This window comes from Balaenoptera physalus (assembly GCF_965194825.1).
Source record: "Balaenoptera physalus genome assembly, chromosome: 2".
Taxonomy (NCBI): Eukaryota; Metazoa; Chordata; class Mammalia; order Artiodactyla; family Balaenopteridae; genus Balaenoptera; species Balaenoptera physalus.
In genome coordinates this window covers 37,811,044-37,828,165 of record NC_138883.1, presented here as the reverse complement: position 1 = coordinate 37,828,165, position 17,122 = coordinate 37,811,044, and the positions used below count along the sequence as shown (strand labels likewise).

The following is a 17,122-nucleotide window of genomic DNA, read 5'->3' as shown; positions in this document are numbered from 1 at the left end:
CATTTCCTCTAAGATCAGGAACAAGACAAGGATGTCCACTCTCACCACTATTATTCAACATAGTTCTGGAAGTCCTAGCCACGGCAATCAGAGAAGAAAAAGAAATAAAAGGAATACAAATTGGAAAAGAAGAAGTAAAACTGTCACTGTTTGCGGATGACATGATACTATACATAGAGAATCCTAAAACTGCCACCAGAAAACTGCTAGAGCTAATTAATGAATATGGTAAAGTTTCAGGATACAAAATTAATGCACAGAAATCTCTTGCATTCCTATACACTACCAATGAAAGATCAGAAAGAGAAATTATGGAAACACTCCCATTTACCATTGCAACAAAAAGAATAAAATACCTAGGAATAAACCTACCTAGGGAGACAAAAGACCTGTATACAGAAAACTATAAGACACTGATGAAAGAAATTAAAGATGATACCAACAGATGGAGAGATATACCATGTTCTTGGATTGGAAGAATCAACATTGTGAAAATGAGTATACTACCCAAAGCAATCTACAGATTCAATGCAATCCCTATCAAATTACCAATGGCATTTTTTACGGAGCTAGAACAAATCATCTTAAAATTTGTATGGAGACACAAAAGACCCCGAATAGCCAAAGCAGTGTTGAGGCAAAAAAATGGAGCTGGAGGAATCAGACTCCCTGACTTCAGACTATACTACAAAGCTACAGTAATCAAGACAATATGGTACTGGCACAAAAACAGAAACATAGATCAATGGAACAAGATAGAAAGCCCAGAGATTAACCCATGCACCTATGGTCAACTAATCTATGACAAAGGAGACAAAGATATACAATGGAGAAAAGACAGTCTCTTCAATAAGTGGTGCTGGGAAAACTGGACAGCTACATGTAAAAGAATGAAATTAGAACACTCCCTAACACCATACACAAAAATAAACTCAAAATGGATTAGAGACCTAAATATAAGACTGGACACTATAAAACTCTTAGAGTAAAACGTAGGAAGAACACTCTTTGACATAAATCACAGCAAGATCTTTTTTGATCCACCTCCTAGAGTAATGGAAATAAAAACAAAAATAAACAAATGGGACCTAATGAAACTTCAAAGCTTTTGCACAGCAAAGGAAACCATAAACAAGACGAAAAGACAACCCTCAGAATGGGAGAAAATATTTGCAAACGAATCAACGGACAAAGGATTAATCTCCAAAATATATAAACAGCTCATTCAGCTCAATATTAAAGAAACAAACACCCCAATCCAAAAATGGGCAGAAGACCTAAATAGACATTTCTCCAAAGAAGACATACAGACGGCCACGAAGCACATGAAAAGATGCTCAACATCACTAATTATTAGGGAAATGCAAATCAAAACTACAATGAGGTATCACCTCACTCCTGTTAGAATGGGCATCATCAGAAAATCTACAAACAACAAATGCTGGAGAGGGTGTGGAGAAAAGGGAACCCTCTTGCACTGTTGGTGGGAATGTAAATTGATACAGCCACTATGGAGAACAGTATGGAGGTTCCTTAAAAAACTAAAAATAGAATTACCATATGACCCAGCAATCCCACTACTGGGCATATACCCAGAGAAAACCGTAATTCAAAAAGACACATCCACCCGAATGTTCATTGCACCACTATTTACAAGATTAACTTTGAATTCTGTTACTGTTTATAAAACATGTTTTATGAGGATTAAATATTACGTCCTAATAGTAATAATGATTAAAAAAAAAGACCCAACAAGGTATTGTGGTAGGCCAGAGCCAGAAGAGATTATTTCTATTTCACAAAGGGAACATTTGAACAGGATATGTCTTATTTTAACAAATGTTGATTGAATGCCCCCCATGTGCATTGTGCTGGGTGCTGGGGTTTCTGTGAATGCAGAGGGATGCGGGAGGATTAGCCATTCCAGAGGGTACATAGCATATTGATGCAGAAAAGAGAGCAACTTAACTGGGGAACTGCATATATTGTAGTTTGGCTAGAGAAGTAGGATGTAAGTGGGGAAGTCATGGGGGGATGAGTCAGGAAAAAGTTGATTGGAGTCAAATTCTGAATGACCTAGAATGTTAGGCTAAGAATCTATATTTTATTCATTAAGGAATTAGGGAGTGATTAAAAGATTTTAACGAGGAGAGTAAAAGATCCAAGTAATAAATCTGGTGCCATGTGCAATAAACCTGTTATCAATAACCCAGCAGTAGAAAGGGAAGAAGGGAAATTCCTGGATAGAAGAGGTTGCAAAGCCTCCTTGGTGACCTCATGCAGTAGAGAACATTCTTGGAGAAGCCACATTGTAATAATGTGTTGCTCTGTGTTTAAGTGGAAATGTCAGTTAGAGATTCTCATGCCTGGGTAACTGCCTTTGAACTCTTACTACCAGGGAGGACTGCTGGAGTCAACATTTTAGATGAACTTTTGTTGAGACTGGACCTTGCGGAGACCCAGTGGCCTTGGTAGTTTACTAATGAGATTTATAATGAACTTAAAATCTACCCCCTTTAATTGAGCTTAACTCAATTTGTTTTCATTTAAGTTCCCTTCCAGGTAAGGATATGAGTTGCCAGCTCACAAAAGGCAGATTGAATAAGAACAAAGTCAGGGATTAAATGTATTTTTATGGTAATGACACCTAGAGAAAACCTTTTTCTTCTATGCTTTTCTCAAACTTAGCCAGATATTTTCCAAGAATGATAATCAAGGATACCCATATGGGCCTGAATGAAATTCACTGACTACATTTTATATACTTCTTATTTGCCTTAAAAATCAGAATAGAGAATTTCTCATTCTCTATTCCTTGGCATTTTAAGAAACTCACCATTATGATAGATTTTATTATTTTCTGTCTGTTTTTGTCTTTTTCTGTCCCTGATGTCTGCTGATTAAATGGTCTTTTCCTCATTACTCAGCCATAAAAAAGAGTGAAGTAATGCTATTTGCAGCAACATGGATGGACCTGGAGATTATCATACAAAGTGAAGTAAGTCAGACAGAGAAAGACAAATTTCATATAATATCACTTATATGTGGAATCTAAGAAATGGTACAAATGAACTTATTTACAAAACAGAAACAGACTCACAGACTTAGAAAACAAACTTATAATTACCAAAGGGGAAAGGTGGGGAGAGAGGGATAAATTAGGAGGTTGGGATTAACAGATACACACTACTATATATAAAATAGATAATCAGCAAGGACCTACTGTATGTATAGCACAGGGGAACTCTACTCAATACTCTGTAATTGCCTATATGGGAAAATAATCTGAAAAACAACAGATATTTGTATATGTATAACTGAATCACTTTGCTGTACACCTGAAACTAACACAACATTGTAAATCAGCTATATTCCAATATAAAATAAAAATGAAATTAAAAAAATAAAAAATAAAATTAAATAAATAAAAGGTCCTATTCTCTTTATGCCATTTTGAGAAGAGTTTTATTATTTTATTAGAAAGTTACTCTGGAAATTAAAAAATAAAACCCAACATTAAAAAAAAATCTCACCCACTCAAATTAAGTTGCTTTAAAGCATGTGGCTCTCAATTATTTTTTCCCCAATGGGTCAGCCTTTGAAAAGAACAAAAGGTTACTTATCCTGCCATAGGGCGAGCTATTTGGCTCTGGTTCCTGTTGAATTAATACCACTTTTCAGGGATAAGGCAGTATGAAAATGTGAGAAAAGTGTGTCAAGGGATAAGTGACATGGCACAGACGAAACCGTTTAATTGAGTAGTCATAAAGGTGTTTAATTGCACCTGGGACATCTTTGTTTGCTGTTAGTAAGGGTCCTTGTTGCATTTGAAGGGTTCTGATTTCCAGGATGAAGAGGTGGACAATGTGTTAGTTAAAAGCCATGAAGTTTAAAAACCTTTTCCTGAGGGTTTCATTTGCTAACTGGAGAGTTCCGCGTTGGGGTTTGTTCTGCCTGCTCCTCTTATCGTTTTTCCCCTTGTTTCTGTTAGATTTTAATCAGATTAGGACAGGGATAACTTAAGGTTTTCATTGGAAATTTTTGGTTATTTTAAATTTATGTCCCTATCAGAGGTCAGTCCAACCTATGTGCGACTAGGTGCTCCAAGTTGAACAGTCCATATAGAGCCCTTATGTGCTTCCTGTTTTCTCAGCCTAGGAAAGTTCACAGTCCTCAGTTTGCTCAGTACCAAGACCCCTTTTGTCCAGCATCACATGGAAATGATCATGTGATCCCTCATCTTTCTTGGAAATAATTCAGAATGATTGAGGTTTCCAGGTGGATGTGCAATACTCAAACTCCTTGGGCACACAGTGCTCCTTTACATTCCTTTTTGTGCCAGCATCTCACCCCCTCTGTGGTTACTCCTTTCTCCCACAGTAAGTCCCCTAACGTTAGTGTAGACTCCCTGTCCTGGACCTGGTGGTATTCCTGGTTAGTTTCTTCTCCACACTTTACACCTAGAAAGAAAAAAAATCTCTCTTGGCTCCTTAAGGATAAAGAAGAGAGCCCTCTTTGTTTGCTTTCGTCATTGCTTGTTTTGTTTTTTGTTTTGAATTTCTGCTTTACTGTAATAATGAAATAGTCCCTTCCTGCTTATATACATGGCCTTGATTAATGTACTTTGTGTGCATGTACCTTGATCCTGGAAACATAAAAACTTGTTCTCTAGTTTTCTCTATTGAGGAACAAAGTTAGCTCAAAAACACATTTTTTGGTAAGCGTTAGTACATGTTTAAAATTTATTGTCTTATCACCTGCTGATTCTAGGGAAACAAACAATGAAAACATTAATAACATTTTGAATTATTGGACAAAATTATGGTTCTTTATAATTCTTTTTTTAAAAATTTTTATTTATTTATTTTTTGGCTGCTTTGGGTCTTCATTGCAGCGCGAGAGCTTTCTCTAAATGTGGCGAGTGGGGGCTTACTCTACATTGCGGTGCACGGGCTTCTCATTGTGGTGGCTTCTCTTGTTGTGGAGCACGGACTCTAGGCTCATGGGCTTCCGTAGTTGTGGCACGTGGGCTCAATAGTTGTGGCTCACGGGCTCTAGAGCGCAGGCTCAGTAGTTGTGATGCGTGGGCTTTGTTGCTCCACGGCATGTGAGATCTTCCCGGACCAGGGATCGAACCCATGTCCCCTGCGTTGGCAGGCGGATTCTTAACCATTGCACCACCAGGGAAGTCCCTAGTTCTTTATAATTGTTTTAAATGAAATTTATAAAAACAGAAATAACTCTCAAAAGCCTAAACTATCTGGTTGGCTTGTCAGAACTCAGTTCAGTTCAGCTAACAATTATTGACCACCCTTTAATGTGTAAATCACTGAGCTATGACTAATTTCAGCCGGTAATACAGAAAAAATGTAATGGATTTAAAAAGTTAAGGAGAAAATCCGATGAGGTTAAGTGCATCTTTAATTTCTACTCAGTCACAATTGCAAACACCCTAAAATTCCATTTACTCAGATTCTTTTCATTTTCTCAACCTGAACTCTCATCAGATTAAAACATTTTTGAGAACTCAGACTAGATGTCATGCCAACAATTTCAGTTCAACTGTGTTAGAGATTAATAAGGGAGAGTGGGTAGAGTCAAAGGAAAACAATGTACTAGAAGGTAGAACGAGCATCTTTTAAAAGAAAGAATGTAAACACATAGAGGTAGATTTGACCTTCTCAGTACAGCAAATAAAATATAACAGTACTAATAGTTAGTAAAATTATTGTTATTCCTACTTTTTTAGCAAATATTTGCTTAGAGCCTGTTCTGGGCCTGACTCTTCTAGGCCCCTGGAATATATCACAGATGAAACATCTTGCTTATGTGGTGCTTACCTTCTATTGGGAGGAGAGTAAGGCATTAAATGATAAACATACTACATATATAACTTACCTAGAATGTTAAAGGTGGTAAGTACTGTAGAAAAAAAATCAAGCAGGACAAGAGGGAACAGAAGTGGGGTTATTACAGTTTAAAATAGGATGGTCGGAATAGATCTTACAGATGAGTGCCATCACTCTGGCTGCTGTGTTGAGAATAATATTCAGAGGGCAAGGCTGGAAGGAAGGAGACCTGTTAGGAATCTATTGCAGTAATCTGGGGAGAGGTGGAGGTGCCTTGGACCAGTGGTTGTAGTGAAGGTGGTGAGAAGTGGTCATATCCTGAATATATTTTGAAGGTGGACGTAAGAGGATTTCCCGAGGCATTGGACATGAAGTGTGAGAGAAAGAGAGAAGCCAGCATGTGAGGGGGGAGGGAGACAGAGAGTATAGGGGCCTGCAAGCAGAAGCAGAGAGTGATCATCTGTACTGAATGCTGCTGATTGCTCCAGAAAGATGAAGACTGAGAATCGATCATTGGTTTTAGTGGGGGCGGGGGGGGTCATTGATGACCTTGATTCATGGTGACCTTGATGAAAAAGTAGTTTCAGCGGAATGGTAAGGGCACGATTGGTGTGGGTTCAGTTAAGAGAGAAGGAGGAGGGGACCTGGAGACCATGAACATAGACAAATCTATTTGAGGAGTTTTGCCACAATGGACCTGTACCTGATGGGGTCAAGAGAGGGTTGCTTTTTGTTTTTAGTTTTAGATGGGTAAATTAATAGCATGCATCAGTACTAATGGGAATAGTCTTGGGTGGGGGAGAGGATTATACAGGAGAGAAAGGCGTAAAAGGTCCTGGAGTAGCTCCAAAGGGGTGAGACCTGGTGAATGAGTGAAGGAAGGGATTGGCTTTAGGTCTGAGCAAGGCTGGCTCACCCATGCTAACAGGCTGGAGGCAGAGCCTTTTGTTAGGTTACTAGACAAGGGATTAGATGATCCCTAAGTGTCCTGGGGAAGCAAGGTCTCAGCTGAGAGTAAGGATGGGAGGGGAGGTGTTGGGAGTTTGAGAAAGAAGGAGAGGGTGTGAAATTGCTGTCTAGAGGAGTGGGAGAGGGCAATGTATTATGACTTCCAGGCAGTGGGAGAGGGCCTACGTGGCGGTCACGATGAGACTGGTCAGCAGTTACGGATTTCCTTCCAGCCACATTCAGCAGCATGTGTGCAGGTATGAGTGAGCAGAGAGTGGTGATGAAGAGCACACAGCAGAATGAGAGGTGCAAGGGAGTGTTTGTAATAATTGATCGTGGAATTTACAATGGGTAAGGATGAAAGGAAGGAGACCAAGGGGGCGAGGGACAGTGTAAAACTGGCAGAATTGATGTCTTGGAGTTGCTGATGGACTCCAAGGATTGTTGGAGTTGAGACACTAGTGAGAATGAACTGAAAAGATAAGGAATGATGTTCAGAGATGGGGATGCAGGAACTCAAGATCATGAGTTGTAGTTATTAGTAATGACAAGGTCAGGGTATAACCATGATGGTGAGTGGTTGAGGCAGGGCAGAAGACACATTTATTGGAGAAGAATTCAAGAAACAGAGAGGCCAGAAGGTTGGAAGTTTCATCAATATGTGTATTGAAATTATGAAGAATTAGGGGTCACATTAGAAAGAGCAACAGTGGGGAAGGAGCTAAAACCTTTGAGCAATGATGAGGAATGACAGAGGTAAGGAGATGACTGTAATAGTGGGGACTGTCTGATGTCATGAGAGTTAAAGCTGGAGCATTTCAGGGACAAAGAGAGTGGAAGATGATCTGGAAGTAGCAGCGAAGAGCAAGGAACTAGTGGTCCAAGGTCTGCAAGAGAAAGCAATGCTGTCACTTGGGAGGGCTGTGGGGAAAGCAGAGTTCTGGGTTAGGGTGGAGGTTCAATTAGAGCAGAAAGGTGAAGAGGGTAGTGGGCACGTAGGGGATTTTGCTGATGGTCTGTTATGGATTTCAGCATCAGTGAAGGGTTTCAGGAGTTAAGGAGAGGTGGGAGATGAGAAGAATTGGGGGACGTGCAGAGTCTTTTGGAAATTAGAGCGAGAATGGAGGGGGACCTGAGAGTGTGTGAACTGTGTGTGTGTGTGTGTGTTGACGGGATGTAAGCAGGGACAAAGGCACAGTGAGATGAGATCTGGTGAGCCCGCGGTAGGTGGTGGTGACAAGGCTGTAAGCGTTAGACACAGGGAGGAGTGGGTGTTGGGATTGCTCTCACCCCTGTCCAGTAGGATGAGGAGATCTGGGGAGATGGAAGGACAGTCCTGTGTGCAGGGTTGAGGGTGTCTGCTGGAGCCGAGGGGGTAGAAGGTGAGGGGAAGAATGGTGTCGGTATGGAGCTCTCTCCTGCCCTGGGGAGGAAGGGAAGATCTACACCGAGTGTTCCGATCTTTCCCTGGACTCCTGCCTGGTTAGTAAGAGTGAGAGCTAGCACTTCTCCTGTGTTTCCTTGGTGCCAGGGTCTGTTCACTTTGAGTGAAACACTAACAGTCTCTAGCGGTGAGTGCTTCTCAACTTATTCCACGAGGAACCTGCCCCACGTCACACAGCTACTCAGTAACAGAGGCAGGATTTGAACTCAGGTCTCTCTGACTCTAATTGCAAATGATTTACAGTTAATTCAATGACAATATATTCTTCATGATAAATGTCAAGACTAAACTGCCACGACTTTATGAGCCCTTTAAAATGTATTCAGATGTTCTGGGTTTATCTGAAGTACCGTGTGGTGTTGGTTTAGACTGCAAGTCCATTTGGATTAGAAACCCTTTTTTTTTCTTCACAGGTCCTTGTACAGCGCTGTCAAGGTCATGTAGGGGCTAATTCTTTTGTCGGTAAAATATTAAAAACCGTTGTCTCTTGCAGTTAAACGGTGGCTTTGAAAAATATCTCATTTCAACGTGCTATATTTCCAATCCAAAACAGTTCTTGGACAAACACCTGACATTTAAACTAAGTCCTAGAACGTTTATAAGATTGTGAGATACACACACATACCCAGAGTGACAGACCTTTGAAACGCTGATTTGTTCAAATGGTTTCTGAGGCTTCTCGTTTTCTAACTGCTATTGTCCTTTTTAAATAGCTGAACAGGAAGACACTCAGAAGAAAACCTTCACATGCTGGATAAACTCACAGTTGGCAAAGGTGAGGAAAAAGAGAGCAAATCAAGCTATAAATATATATTTAAATGATTCCTCCTGTTCGCTCAGTTTTGGTCCCCAAAATGGCACTGGTGACGTGTAAAAGGTTGAAAAAATGTGCTGAATGTCACCTTGATCTTGTTTTGATGTATCTGTTATTCTTTCCCAACACGAAAAGGGGGCATTTTTGTTAAGGATATGGGAGACAGTGCTAGGAAATATTTAAAGCAGTAACATCTCTTTTATCAAATGAAATTGTAACAAGAAGTTAGGGTTAGGGTTAGAAGTCATATATGTTGAGTGTTATGTTAGACACTGTTGTAAGTACTTTAAATGTACTGACCACTCGTTATGTTTCAGTGACTTCACAACATCCTATGAGACAGATAGTATTGTTCGTGTTTAAAGAACAAGGAAACTAAGGTACAGAGACGTTGTGTGACTTCTCCAAGGTCCCACAGCTTACAAGTGATAGTGCTGGGATGCAGACCCAGGCAGTCTGGACCCAGAGGCCTTGGTATTAATCTCTGTGCTGTCCTGGCCTTCAGTGATCCAGGTGCCTGGAATAACCTAGATACAAAATGAATGAGCCTCTTCTCCCAGGCTACCCATCCCAGGACAATGCTCGTCATTCTAAAAAGAGGAAATTCGTAAACAGGTTACTCCAGAAATGTAATCTCCCCAAATGGGTCACTATTGGCTGATTCTGAGCATCCTGAATGCCACTTCACTGCACAGGTTTTAAGCTCTCAGTGAAAGCTGGAAGAGTGTTGTGTTACTGGAAATTTGCTGTGAGATAAGTTCACTACTTTCCTTATCGTGTTTTGATGTGGAACTTTGTGTGTTTTCTACATTCTGTTAATTAAGAAGAAAATCACTACTGAATCTTAGCTTTTGCAAAGATGCAAAAGCACATTTATGAGATTCTTAAAGTTATCATGTTTTTGGACCAAAGTTTCAATGATTACTTTTCTTGTGACCTTTTGTAGCACACCCCTCCCTCAGTTGTATCGGACCTGTTCGCAGACATTAAAAAGGGGCATGTCCTCCTGGACCTGCTGGAAGTACTCTCAGGACAACAGTTGGTAAGCTTTTAAAACAACATTAAGAAATTTTGTGGATTAAAAAAAAAAATCACATTTCTGAGTAATATATTTTGCTTGAATTTCATAGCCTCGAGATAAAGGATCTAATACTTTCCAGTGTAGAATCAATATAGAACATGCCCTGAGATTCCTAAAAAACCGATCAGTGAGTATGAAATTCACATGGAAATTCATTGGGGAGATAAATGCTGTGAAATATTTTCTCCTTTTAACATACATTTCTTTTTTTTCCAGATCAAGCTAATAAATATTCACGTTACCGATATTGTAGATGGAAACCCATCCATTATTCTTGGCCTAATTTGGACAATTATACTGCACTTTCATGTAAGTAGTTTGATGATATGAAAAGTGTTCCTGTTCTAATTACCACAGTATGAAATAAGTGTAATGCAATAAGTGTGACTTGATGCTAGAGCTTCTTCCAGAAATAGGACCCTCTGGAAGTCTTGTCAGGTGGAAAATATATAGCAGACCCTTTGCCACTTATGTTATTCTTCAATTGAAAATTGAATGCTGAATTATCATGATATCCTGAAATATCCATGGTATCAGCACCAGTCTGAATAGAACTTGCCATGGTAAATTTTTGCTTATTATTGTTTATTTACTCTGTCAGAAGAGAGAATAGGAAGCTTCTGGAGTAAATTCTTGAAAATTAACCCATTAAACTTGGTTAAATCTCCCTATTTTTGAGGTCCCTTGTCTAATCTAATAATCCTGCAACATCTAGTTCTGTCCCAAGACTGACTCATAGCTTTCATTTCATTCCACAAATATTTTTGAGCACCTACTTCGTGCTAACTTTTGTGCTAGGACAGTAAGAAAATAACAGGGGGCACTTCCCTGGTGGCACAGTGGTTAATAATCCACCTGCCAATGTAGGGGACACGGGTTCAATCCCTGGTCTGGAAGATCCCACATGCCGTGGAGCAACTAAGCCCGTGTGCCACAACTACTGAGCCTGTGCTCTAGACCCCGTGCGCTGTAACTGCTGAGCCCCACACGCTGCAACTAATGAAGCCTTCACACTCTGGGCCCCTTGTGCCACAACTGCTGAGCCCGTGTGCTGAAACTACGGAAGCCCACGCACCTAGAGCCCATGCTCTGCAACAAGAGAAGCCACTGAAAAGAGAAGCCCGCGCACCGCAACGAAGAGTAGCCCCTGCTCACTGCAACTAGAGAAAGCCCGCACGCAGCAACGAAGACCCAACACAGCCAAAAAAAAAAAAAAAAAAGAAAGAAAATAACAGGGAATAAGAAGGTTATAGTCCTGACTTTATGACACTTATGATTGATAAATACATTCTTTCAGGCCTGGGATTTTGAATTAGTGCATGTTTTCTGTAGCTACTTAAAAAGTTACATGTTCATTATCTCCATAATTACTTTAAAAATTATATGGGAGGGCTTCCCTGGTGGCGCAGTGGTTAAAAATCCGCCTGCCAATGCAGGGGACACGGGTTTGCGCCCTGGTCTGGGAAGATCCCACATGCCGCGGAGCAACTGGGCCCGTGAGCCACAACTACTGAGCCTGTGCATCTGGAGCCTGTGCTCCGCAACAAGAGAGGCCGCGACAGTGAGAGGCCCACGCACCGCGATGAAGAGTGGCCCCCACTTGCCGCAACTGGAGAAAACCCTTGCACAGAAACGAAGACCCAACACAGCCATAAATTAAAAAAAAAAAAAAAAAAAAAATTATATGGGAAACAAATGCTTATTTTAGGAAAACTAGAAAATAACATAACTAATTTATGTAAAATTTCAAACATACAAAATGAGACTTTATATCATTCCTGGATACCTATATTTGTAGTTATAGTAGAATAACATACATGAGGATGATGAAAACTAAATTTAGTATTTTGGTTTTCTTCCTTTGGGAAAGGAAGGAAATGGAATCGAAGGGGGAAAGACAGAAGGCTCAAAGTGTATTTGTGTTTTGTTTCTTTAAAAAGTTATGAACCAAATGTGGTAAAATGTTAAAATTTGATAATTCATAGGCATTTTTAATATTTTTCCATACTTTTTAGGACATTTGAAATATAATTTGAAATTTCAATATAGATAAAGAAAAGAAAATAAAGTCATCTGTAATTCTGCCACTCACAGATAACCACTTCAATTAATTTGATATACAGTCTTCATGACATATACAGTGGGAATTAATATATGTATTCATGTATGTATGTCTTAAACAAAATGGGGTATCCATTACTGTTTTCAAGCTATTCTAATTAAAATCTTTCTGAATTTATATGTACTTTAATGGAAGTATGATGTTCTGTTGTAAAGCACTGTTGTTTCATTAATGGACAGTCAGAATGCTCACAGTTTTTTATGACTGTAAGCAATTTCAAAAAGACTACCCTTAAGATAAAACTTTTGCGTATAATCTTAATTATATCCATGGGCCAAATTCCTAGAAACGGCATTCTTGGGCCATAAGGTTTGCAAAATTGTAGCTTTTTAAAGTTTTGTTTTGGGCTTCCCTGGTGGTGCAGTGGTTAAGAATCTGCCTGCCAGTGCAGGGGACACGGGTTCGAGCCCTGGTCCTGGAAGATCCCACATGCCGTGGAGCAACTAAGCCCATTCGCCACAACCACTGAGCCTGCGCTCTAGAGCCCGCGAGCCACAACTACTGAACCCGCATGTGACAACTACTGAAGCCCACATGCCTAGAGCCCGTGCTCCGCTACAAGAGAAGCCACTGCAATGAGAAGCCTGCGCACCTAAACGAAGAGTAGCCCCCGCTCGCTGCAGCTAGAGAAAGCCCGCATGCAGGAATGAAGACCCAACACAGCCAAAAATAAATAAAATAAATAAATTAAAAAAAAAAGAATCAATTTAAAGTTTTGTTTTAATATTGTAAATAAACTTTTGTTAAACGTATACGACACACAGAGAAAACTGCACAAATCTTAAATGTAGAGCTTGATGAATTTTTGTAAATTAAACACATCCATGTAGCCACCATTTAACTGAAGATAAGATGATAGAATATTGCCAGCCTCCCAGAGCCCCCAGGTCTTTCTCCCAGTCACTACCCTCCTTCCCTAAAGATAACCTCTACTTTGATCTTTATCATTGATTAGTTTAGCATCTTAAACTCCATATAAACGGAATTATAACTGAATTATTTTGCATACACTATATAATAGTCTTTTCTACCTGACTTATTTCACTTAACATCATGTCTGTGAGATTCATCCTCTTGAGGCAGGTATCAGTGGGTCTTTCCTTTTCATTGCTGTATATGAATATACCATTGCATGAATATACCAGAACTTATTTACCATTCTACTGTTGACGGACATTTCTTTTGCTGCCAATTTTAAGCTATTACGAATAAAGCCGCTAAAAACATCCTTGTATATGCCCTTTGGTGGTACAAGCCCTTACTTCTGTTGCATATTTATCTAGGATTGGAACTGCTGGGCTGCAGGGCATGTGATCTTCAGCTTTAGTAGATACTGCCAAACAGTTTTTCAAACTTGTTCTGATTTACATTGTTACCGGAGTTTGAGAGTTGCTTGCTCCAATCCTTGCTAATACTTGGCATTAAAAACTTTTATTTTAGCTATGCTGTTGTGTGTAATGATTTATAGAAGTTTTAAAATGTATTCTGGATACAAGTTCTTTGTTGGGTATATATAAATTGCAAATATCTTCTCTGACTCTGTGGCTTGCTTCTCAAATCTTTAATGAACAGACATTCATTATTTTAATGTAGTTCACATTTATCAGCTTCTTTTTTTTTTGGTGGCTAGTACTTTTTAAGTCCTTTAAAGAATTCTTTCCCTTTTCCAGTACCATGGAGATATTCTCTTATGTTATTTTCTAGAATAGTTCTGTCCAATAGGACTTTCTGCAATGATGGAAATGTTCTGTACCTGCACTGGACAGAACAGTAGCCACTAGACACTTGTGGCTATTGAACACTTGACATGTGGCTAGTATGACTGAGGAACTAACTTTTAAATTTTATTTAATTTAAATTTAAATAGCCACATGTGGCTAGTGGCTATCATATTGGACAGCACATTTCTAAAAGCTTAATCATTTCACATTTTACTTTTAGCTCTACAATCTTTCAAGAATGAATTGATTTGTTTGAGTATGTTATGTTAAGGCAATTAAGATTTTTTTTTTCATACGGCTATCCAGTTGACCCAACACTAATTATTGAAGGGACCATCATTTTCCTACTGCACTGTAGTATCACCTTTATAAATCAAGTAGCCATATAGGTATGGCTCCATTTTCAGATTGTCTATTCTGTCCCATTATTTATCCTTGTACCAATACTATACTACATTAATTTCTGTAGTACAGTCAGTCTTGATATCTGATAGTGTGGTTGTCCAACTCGTTCTTCAAGATTATCTTGGCTTCTTTGCTCTTTGCATTTCCGTATATATATATTTTTGAGATGTAATTGACATATACCCTTGTGTAAGCTTAAGGTAGATAACATGTTGATTTGATAGTCATACAAACTTTATAAGTAACTTGTTAATTTACACACATGCAACCTGCTGGAATTTTAATGAGGATTGATTGAATGTATAGAATCATTTGGAGAAAGCTGACATCTTTTAAATAATGCATCTTTTAACCCATGAAGATAACATTTTCATTTTTGTTCTGTTCAAAATATTTTCAAATTTTCATTATGATATCTCATTTGACCCATGGGTTCTATCACAATCTATGGCTTAATTTCCAAATATTTGGAAGTTTGTTATATCTTCATTAGTACTGATTTCTAGCTCAGTTTCAGTGTGGTTGGAAAATATAATCTGAATTATTTCAGTCCTTCAAAATTGCTGTGGCTTGCTTTATGGCTCAGCATGGTCAATTTGGGTAAATATTCTATATGCACTGGGAAAGAATGTTGATTCTGCCATTTTAGGTGCAATGGGGTATGCCGACCAGATCAAATTTGTTCATTGTATTGGTCACACCTACTATTATTGGTTATCTGGTGAGTCTGTCAATCATTGAAAGAAGTGTACATCTTGCAATAATACCTCTATTATGTTTCTGGATTTATCTTTTAACATTTTCTGTAGGTATTATCATATTGCCCTCCAAAAAAATCTGAACCAATTTACGTGTTTCTAGCTTCTGGTACTCACACCATCACTGACTGTTATCTTTAAAAAATTTTTGCCTGTGTTATGTATTAAAAAAACTGTTCTCTTGCTGTATATATTTAGATTTCTGAAATGACTAATGAAGTTATTTTTCACATACTTAAGGGCAATTTTTTCTTGCTTGGGACTTACCTCTTCGTGTTTGACTGTTTTTTCCTGTATGTATATCTGTTTCTTAATGGTTTATAATCAAGGATGCATTTTAATTGACCCAGTCTGTCCAGAGAGATTCTCGACTAGCAGTTCAGTTTGGCTCAGTTCAGTTTTGATGGACAGAGGTGGAGCACCAGTGAAGTGCTCTATAAGCATGCTGCGGGGGGTGAATAGATGCCTGCCCTTGATGTGGAACGCCATATGCTTGGGTGAGAGCAAGTCCCAAAAGCCAATGTGTAGCCCCAGATGGCAAATGCCGTTATTCAAAGGTTTGTCCAGTGCTCATTTCACCATGAGTAAACTGTCACTGTTATACGATAATTTTTAGGTCTTGTTCTGGCTGAAGGTTTTGCCTCAATGCTGCTAACCTATGATTCCATACACGTTAACGATTATTATGTCTTCCTTAGATTGAGGAGCTTGCCCGGACTCTTTCTTGCAATTACAATCAACCTTCCCTGGACAGTGTGAGTGTGGTCGACTCATCTCCTACCTCAAGTCCTCCAGCTAAGAAATGCTCCAAAGTCCAAGAAAGATGGCAGATGTCTGCAAAGAAGGCTCTTCTCCAGTGGGCTCAGGAGCAATGTGCCGCGTAAGTAGTTTGCTCCACCAGAGGAGACACACAGGGCAGCTGTACCCACCAACACAACCTTACCGACCTCCAGGTCTGAAAATCGGGCCAAATAGGAGTAACACCCACCTGAACGCTTCCCTCTCATAAAAAGCAAATGCTCGCTCTCCCCCTTCCTCTCACACTGAATCTTCCACATGTGGACCTCTGTGAGCTCAGCCACACTTGGTTTTGAAGACCGGAAGGTGGTATCATCTGGGTAACTTACCTCACTCCCGCTCCCGTGTGTAGGTGGCCTGTTACTGTGTGCAAATAAAGTAGTCTTTAAATATCATTGTCTTTAGGCACGATTCCCCTATGCATCTGGAAGGTGGATTTAGATTCAAAACGTTTTGCCATGCTAGAAGCTCTTTAAAAGTCGGGACTCTATCTTAGTTGACTGTGTATTCCCTTAATTTTAGCCTAATATGTGTTCTTGGTAGGTGCTCCATAAATGTGTTGCGTGGATAAATGAAAAATGAGTGAATGAGTAGCCAGCTCATAAAATTATCCCTTGGAACTCTATAGGGCTTCATGAAAGACCATGGTCCCCATTGTTTAGAAACTCATAGCTCAATTAGGAAACAAAGAAACAAGAGAGTAGGTGTTTTAAAAAAAGGAGATGATAAAGGGAAGTGAATGCTTATAATTTCTTTTTTGTTTTAGTTTTTTTTATTATTAATTGTTATTGGAGTCTGGTTGCTTTACAATGTTGTGTTTGCCTCCACTGCACAGCAAAATGAATCAGCCAGACACATGTAGTTATTCCTTCCCTTTTGGACTTCCCTCCCATTTAGGTCACCACAGTGCACTAGGTAGAGTTCCCTGTGCTATATGGTATGTTCCCATCAGTTGTCTATTTTATACATAGTGTCAATAATGTATATGTGTCAATCCCAGTCTCCCAATTCCTCCCACTATAATTTCTTTTTTACGTAGGAAAATGTTTTCTGCTCTTGGGATACATTTACTTTTTCAATTTAGCCAACTGCTTGGATGGAGTTCAGGAAAATAAGGAATTAGGATGCAGGAGATCCACCACAAAAAGACCTATAGAGTTCAAAAGGCGTTCTTTGTCACAT

The 17,122-nt window shown here is 39.3% G+C and overlaps 1 protein-coding gene across 17 annotated transcripts in view; it reads left to right on the top strand.

Annotated features, from left to right (window-relative positions):
• SYNE2 (spectrin repeat containing nuclear envelope protein 2) overlaps nt 1-17,122 on the top strand; it is a 319,482-nt gene that overhangs the window by 71,903 nt on the left and 230,457 nt on the right. For all 17 annotated transcript variants that reach the window (XM_082442457.1, XM_082442453.1, XM_082442455.1 and 14 more), the window contains exons 3-7: nt 8,955-9,016; nt 10,002-10,097; nt 10,186-10,263; nt 10,353-10,445; nt 15,841-16,022. In XM_082442457.1, the coding sequence (XP_082298583.1) occupies nt 8,955-9,016; nt 10,002-10,097; nt 10,186-10,263; nt 10,353-10,445; nt 15,841-16,022 (511 nt within the window). The remainder of the gene's footprint in view (nt 1-8,954; nt 9,017-10,001; nt 10,098-10,185; nt 10,264-10,352; nt 10,446-15,840; nt 16,023-17,122) is intronic.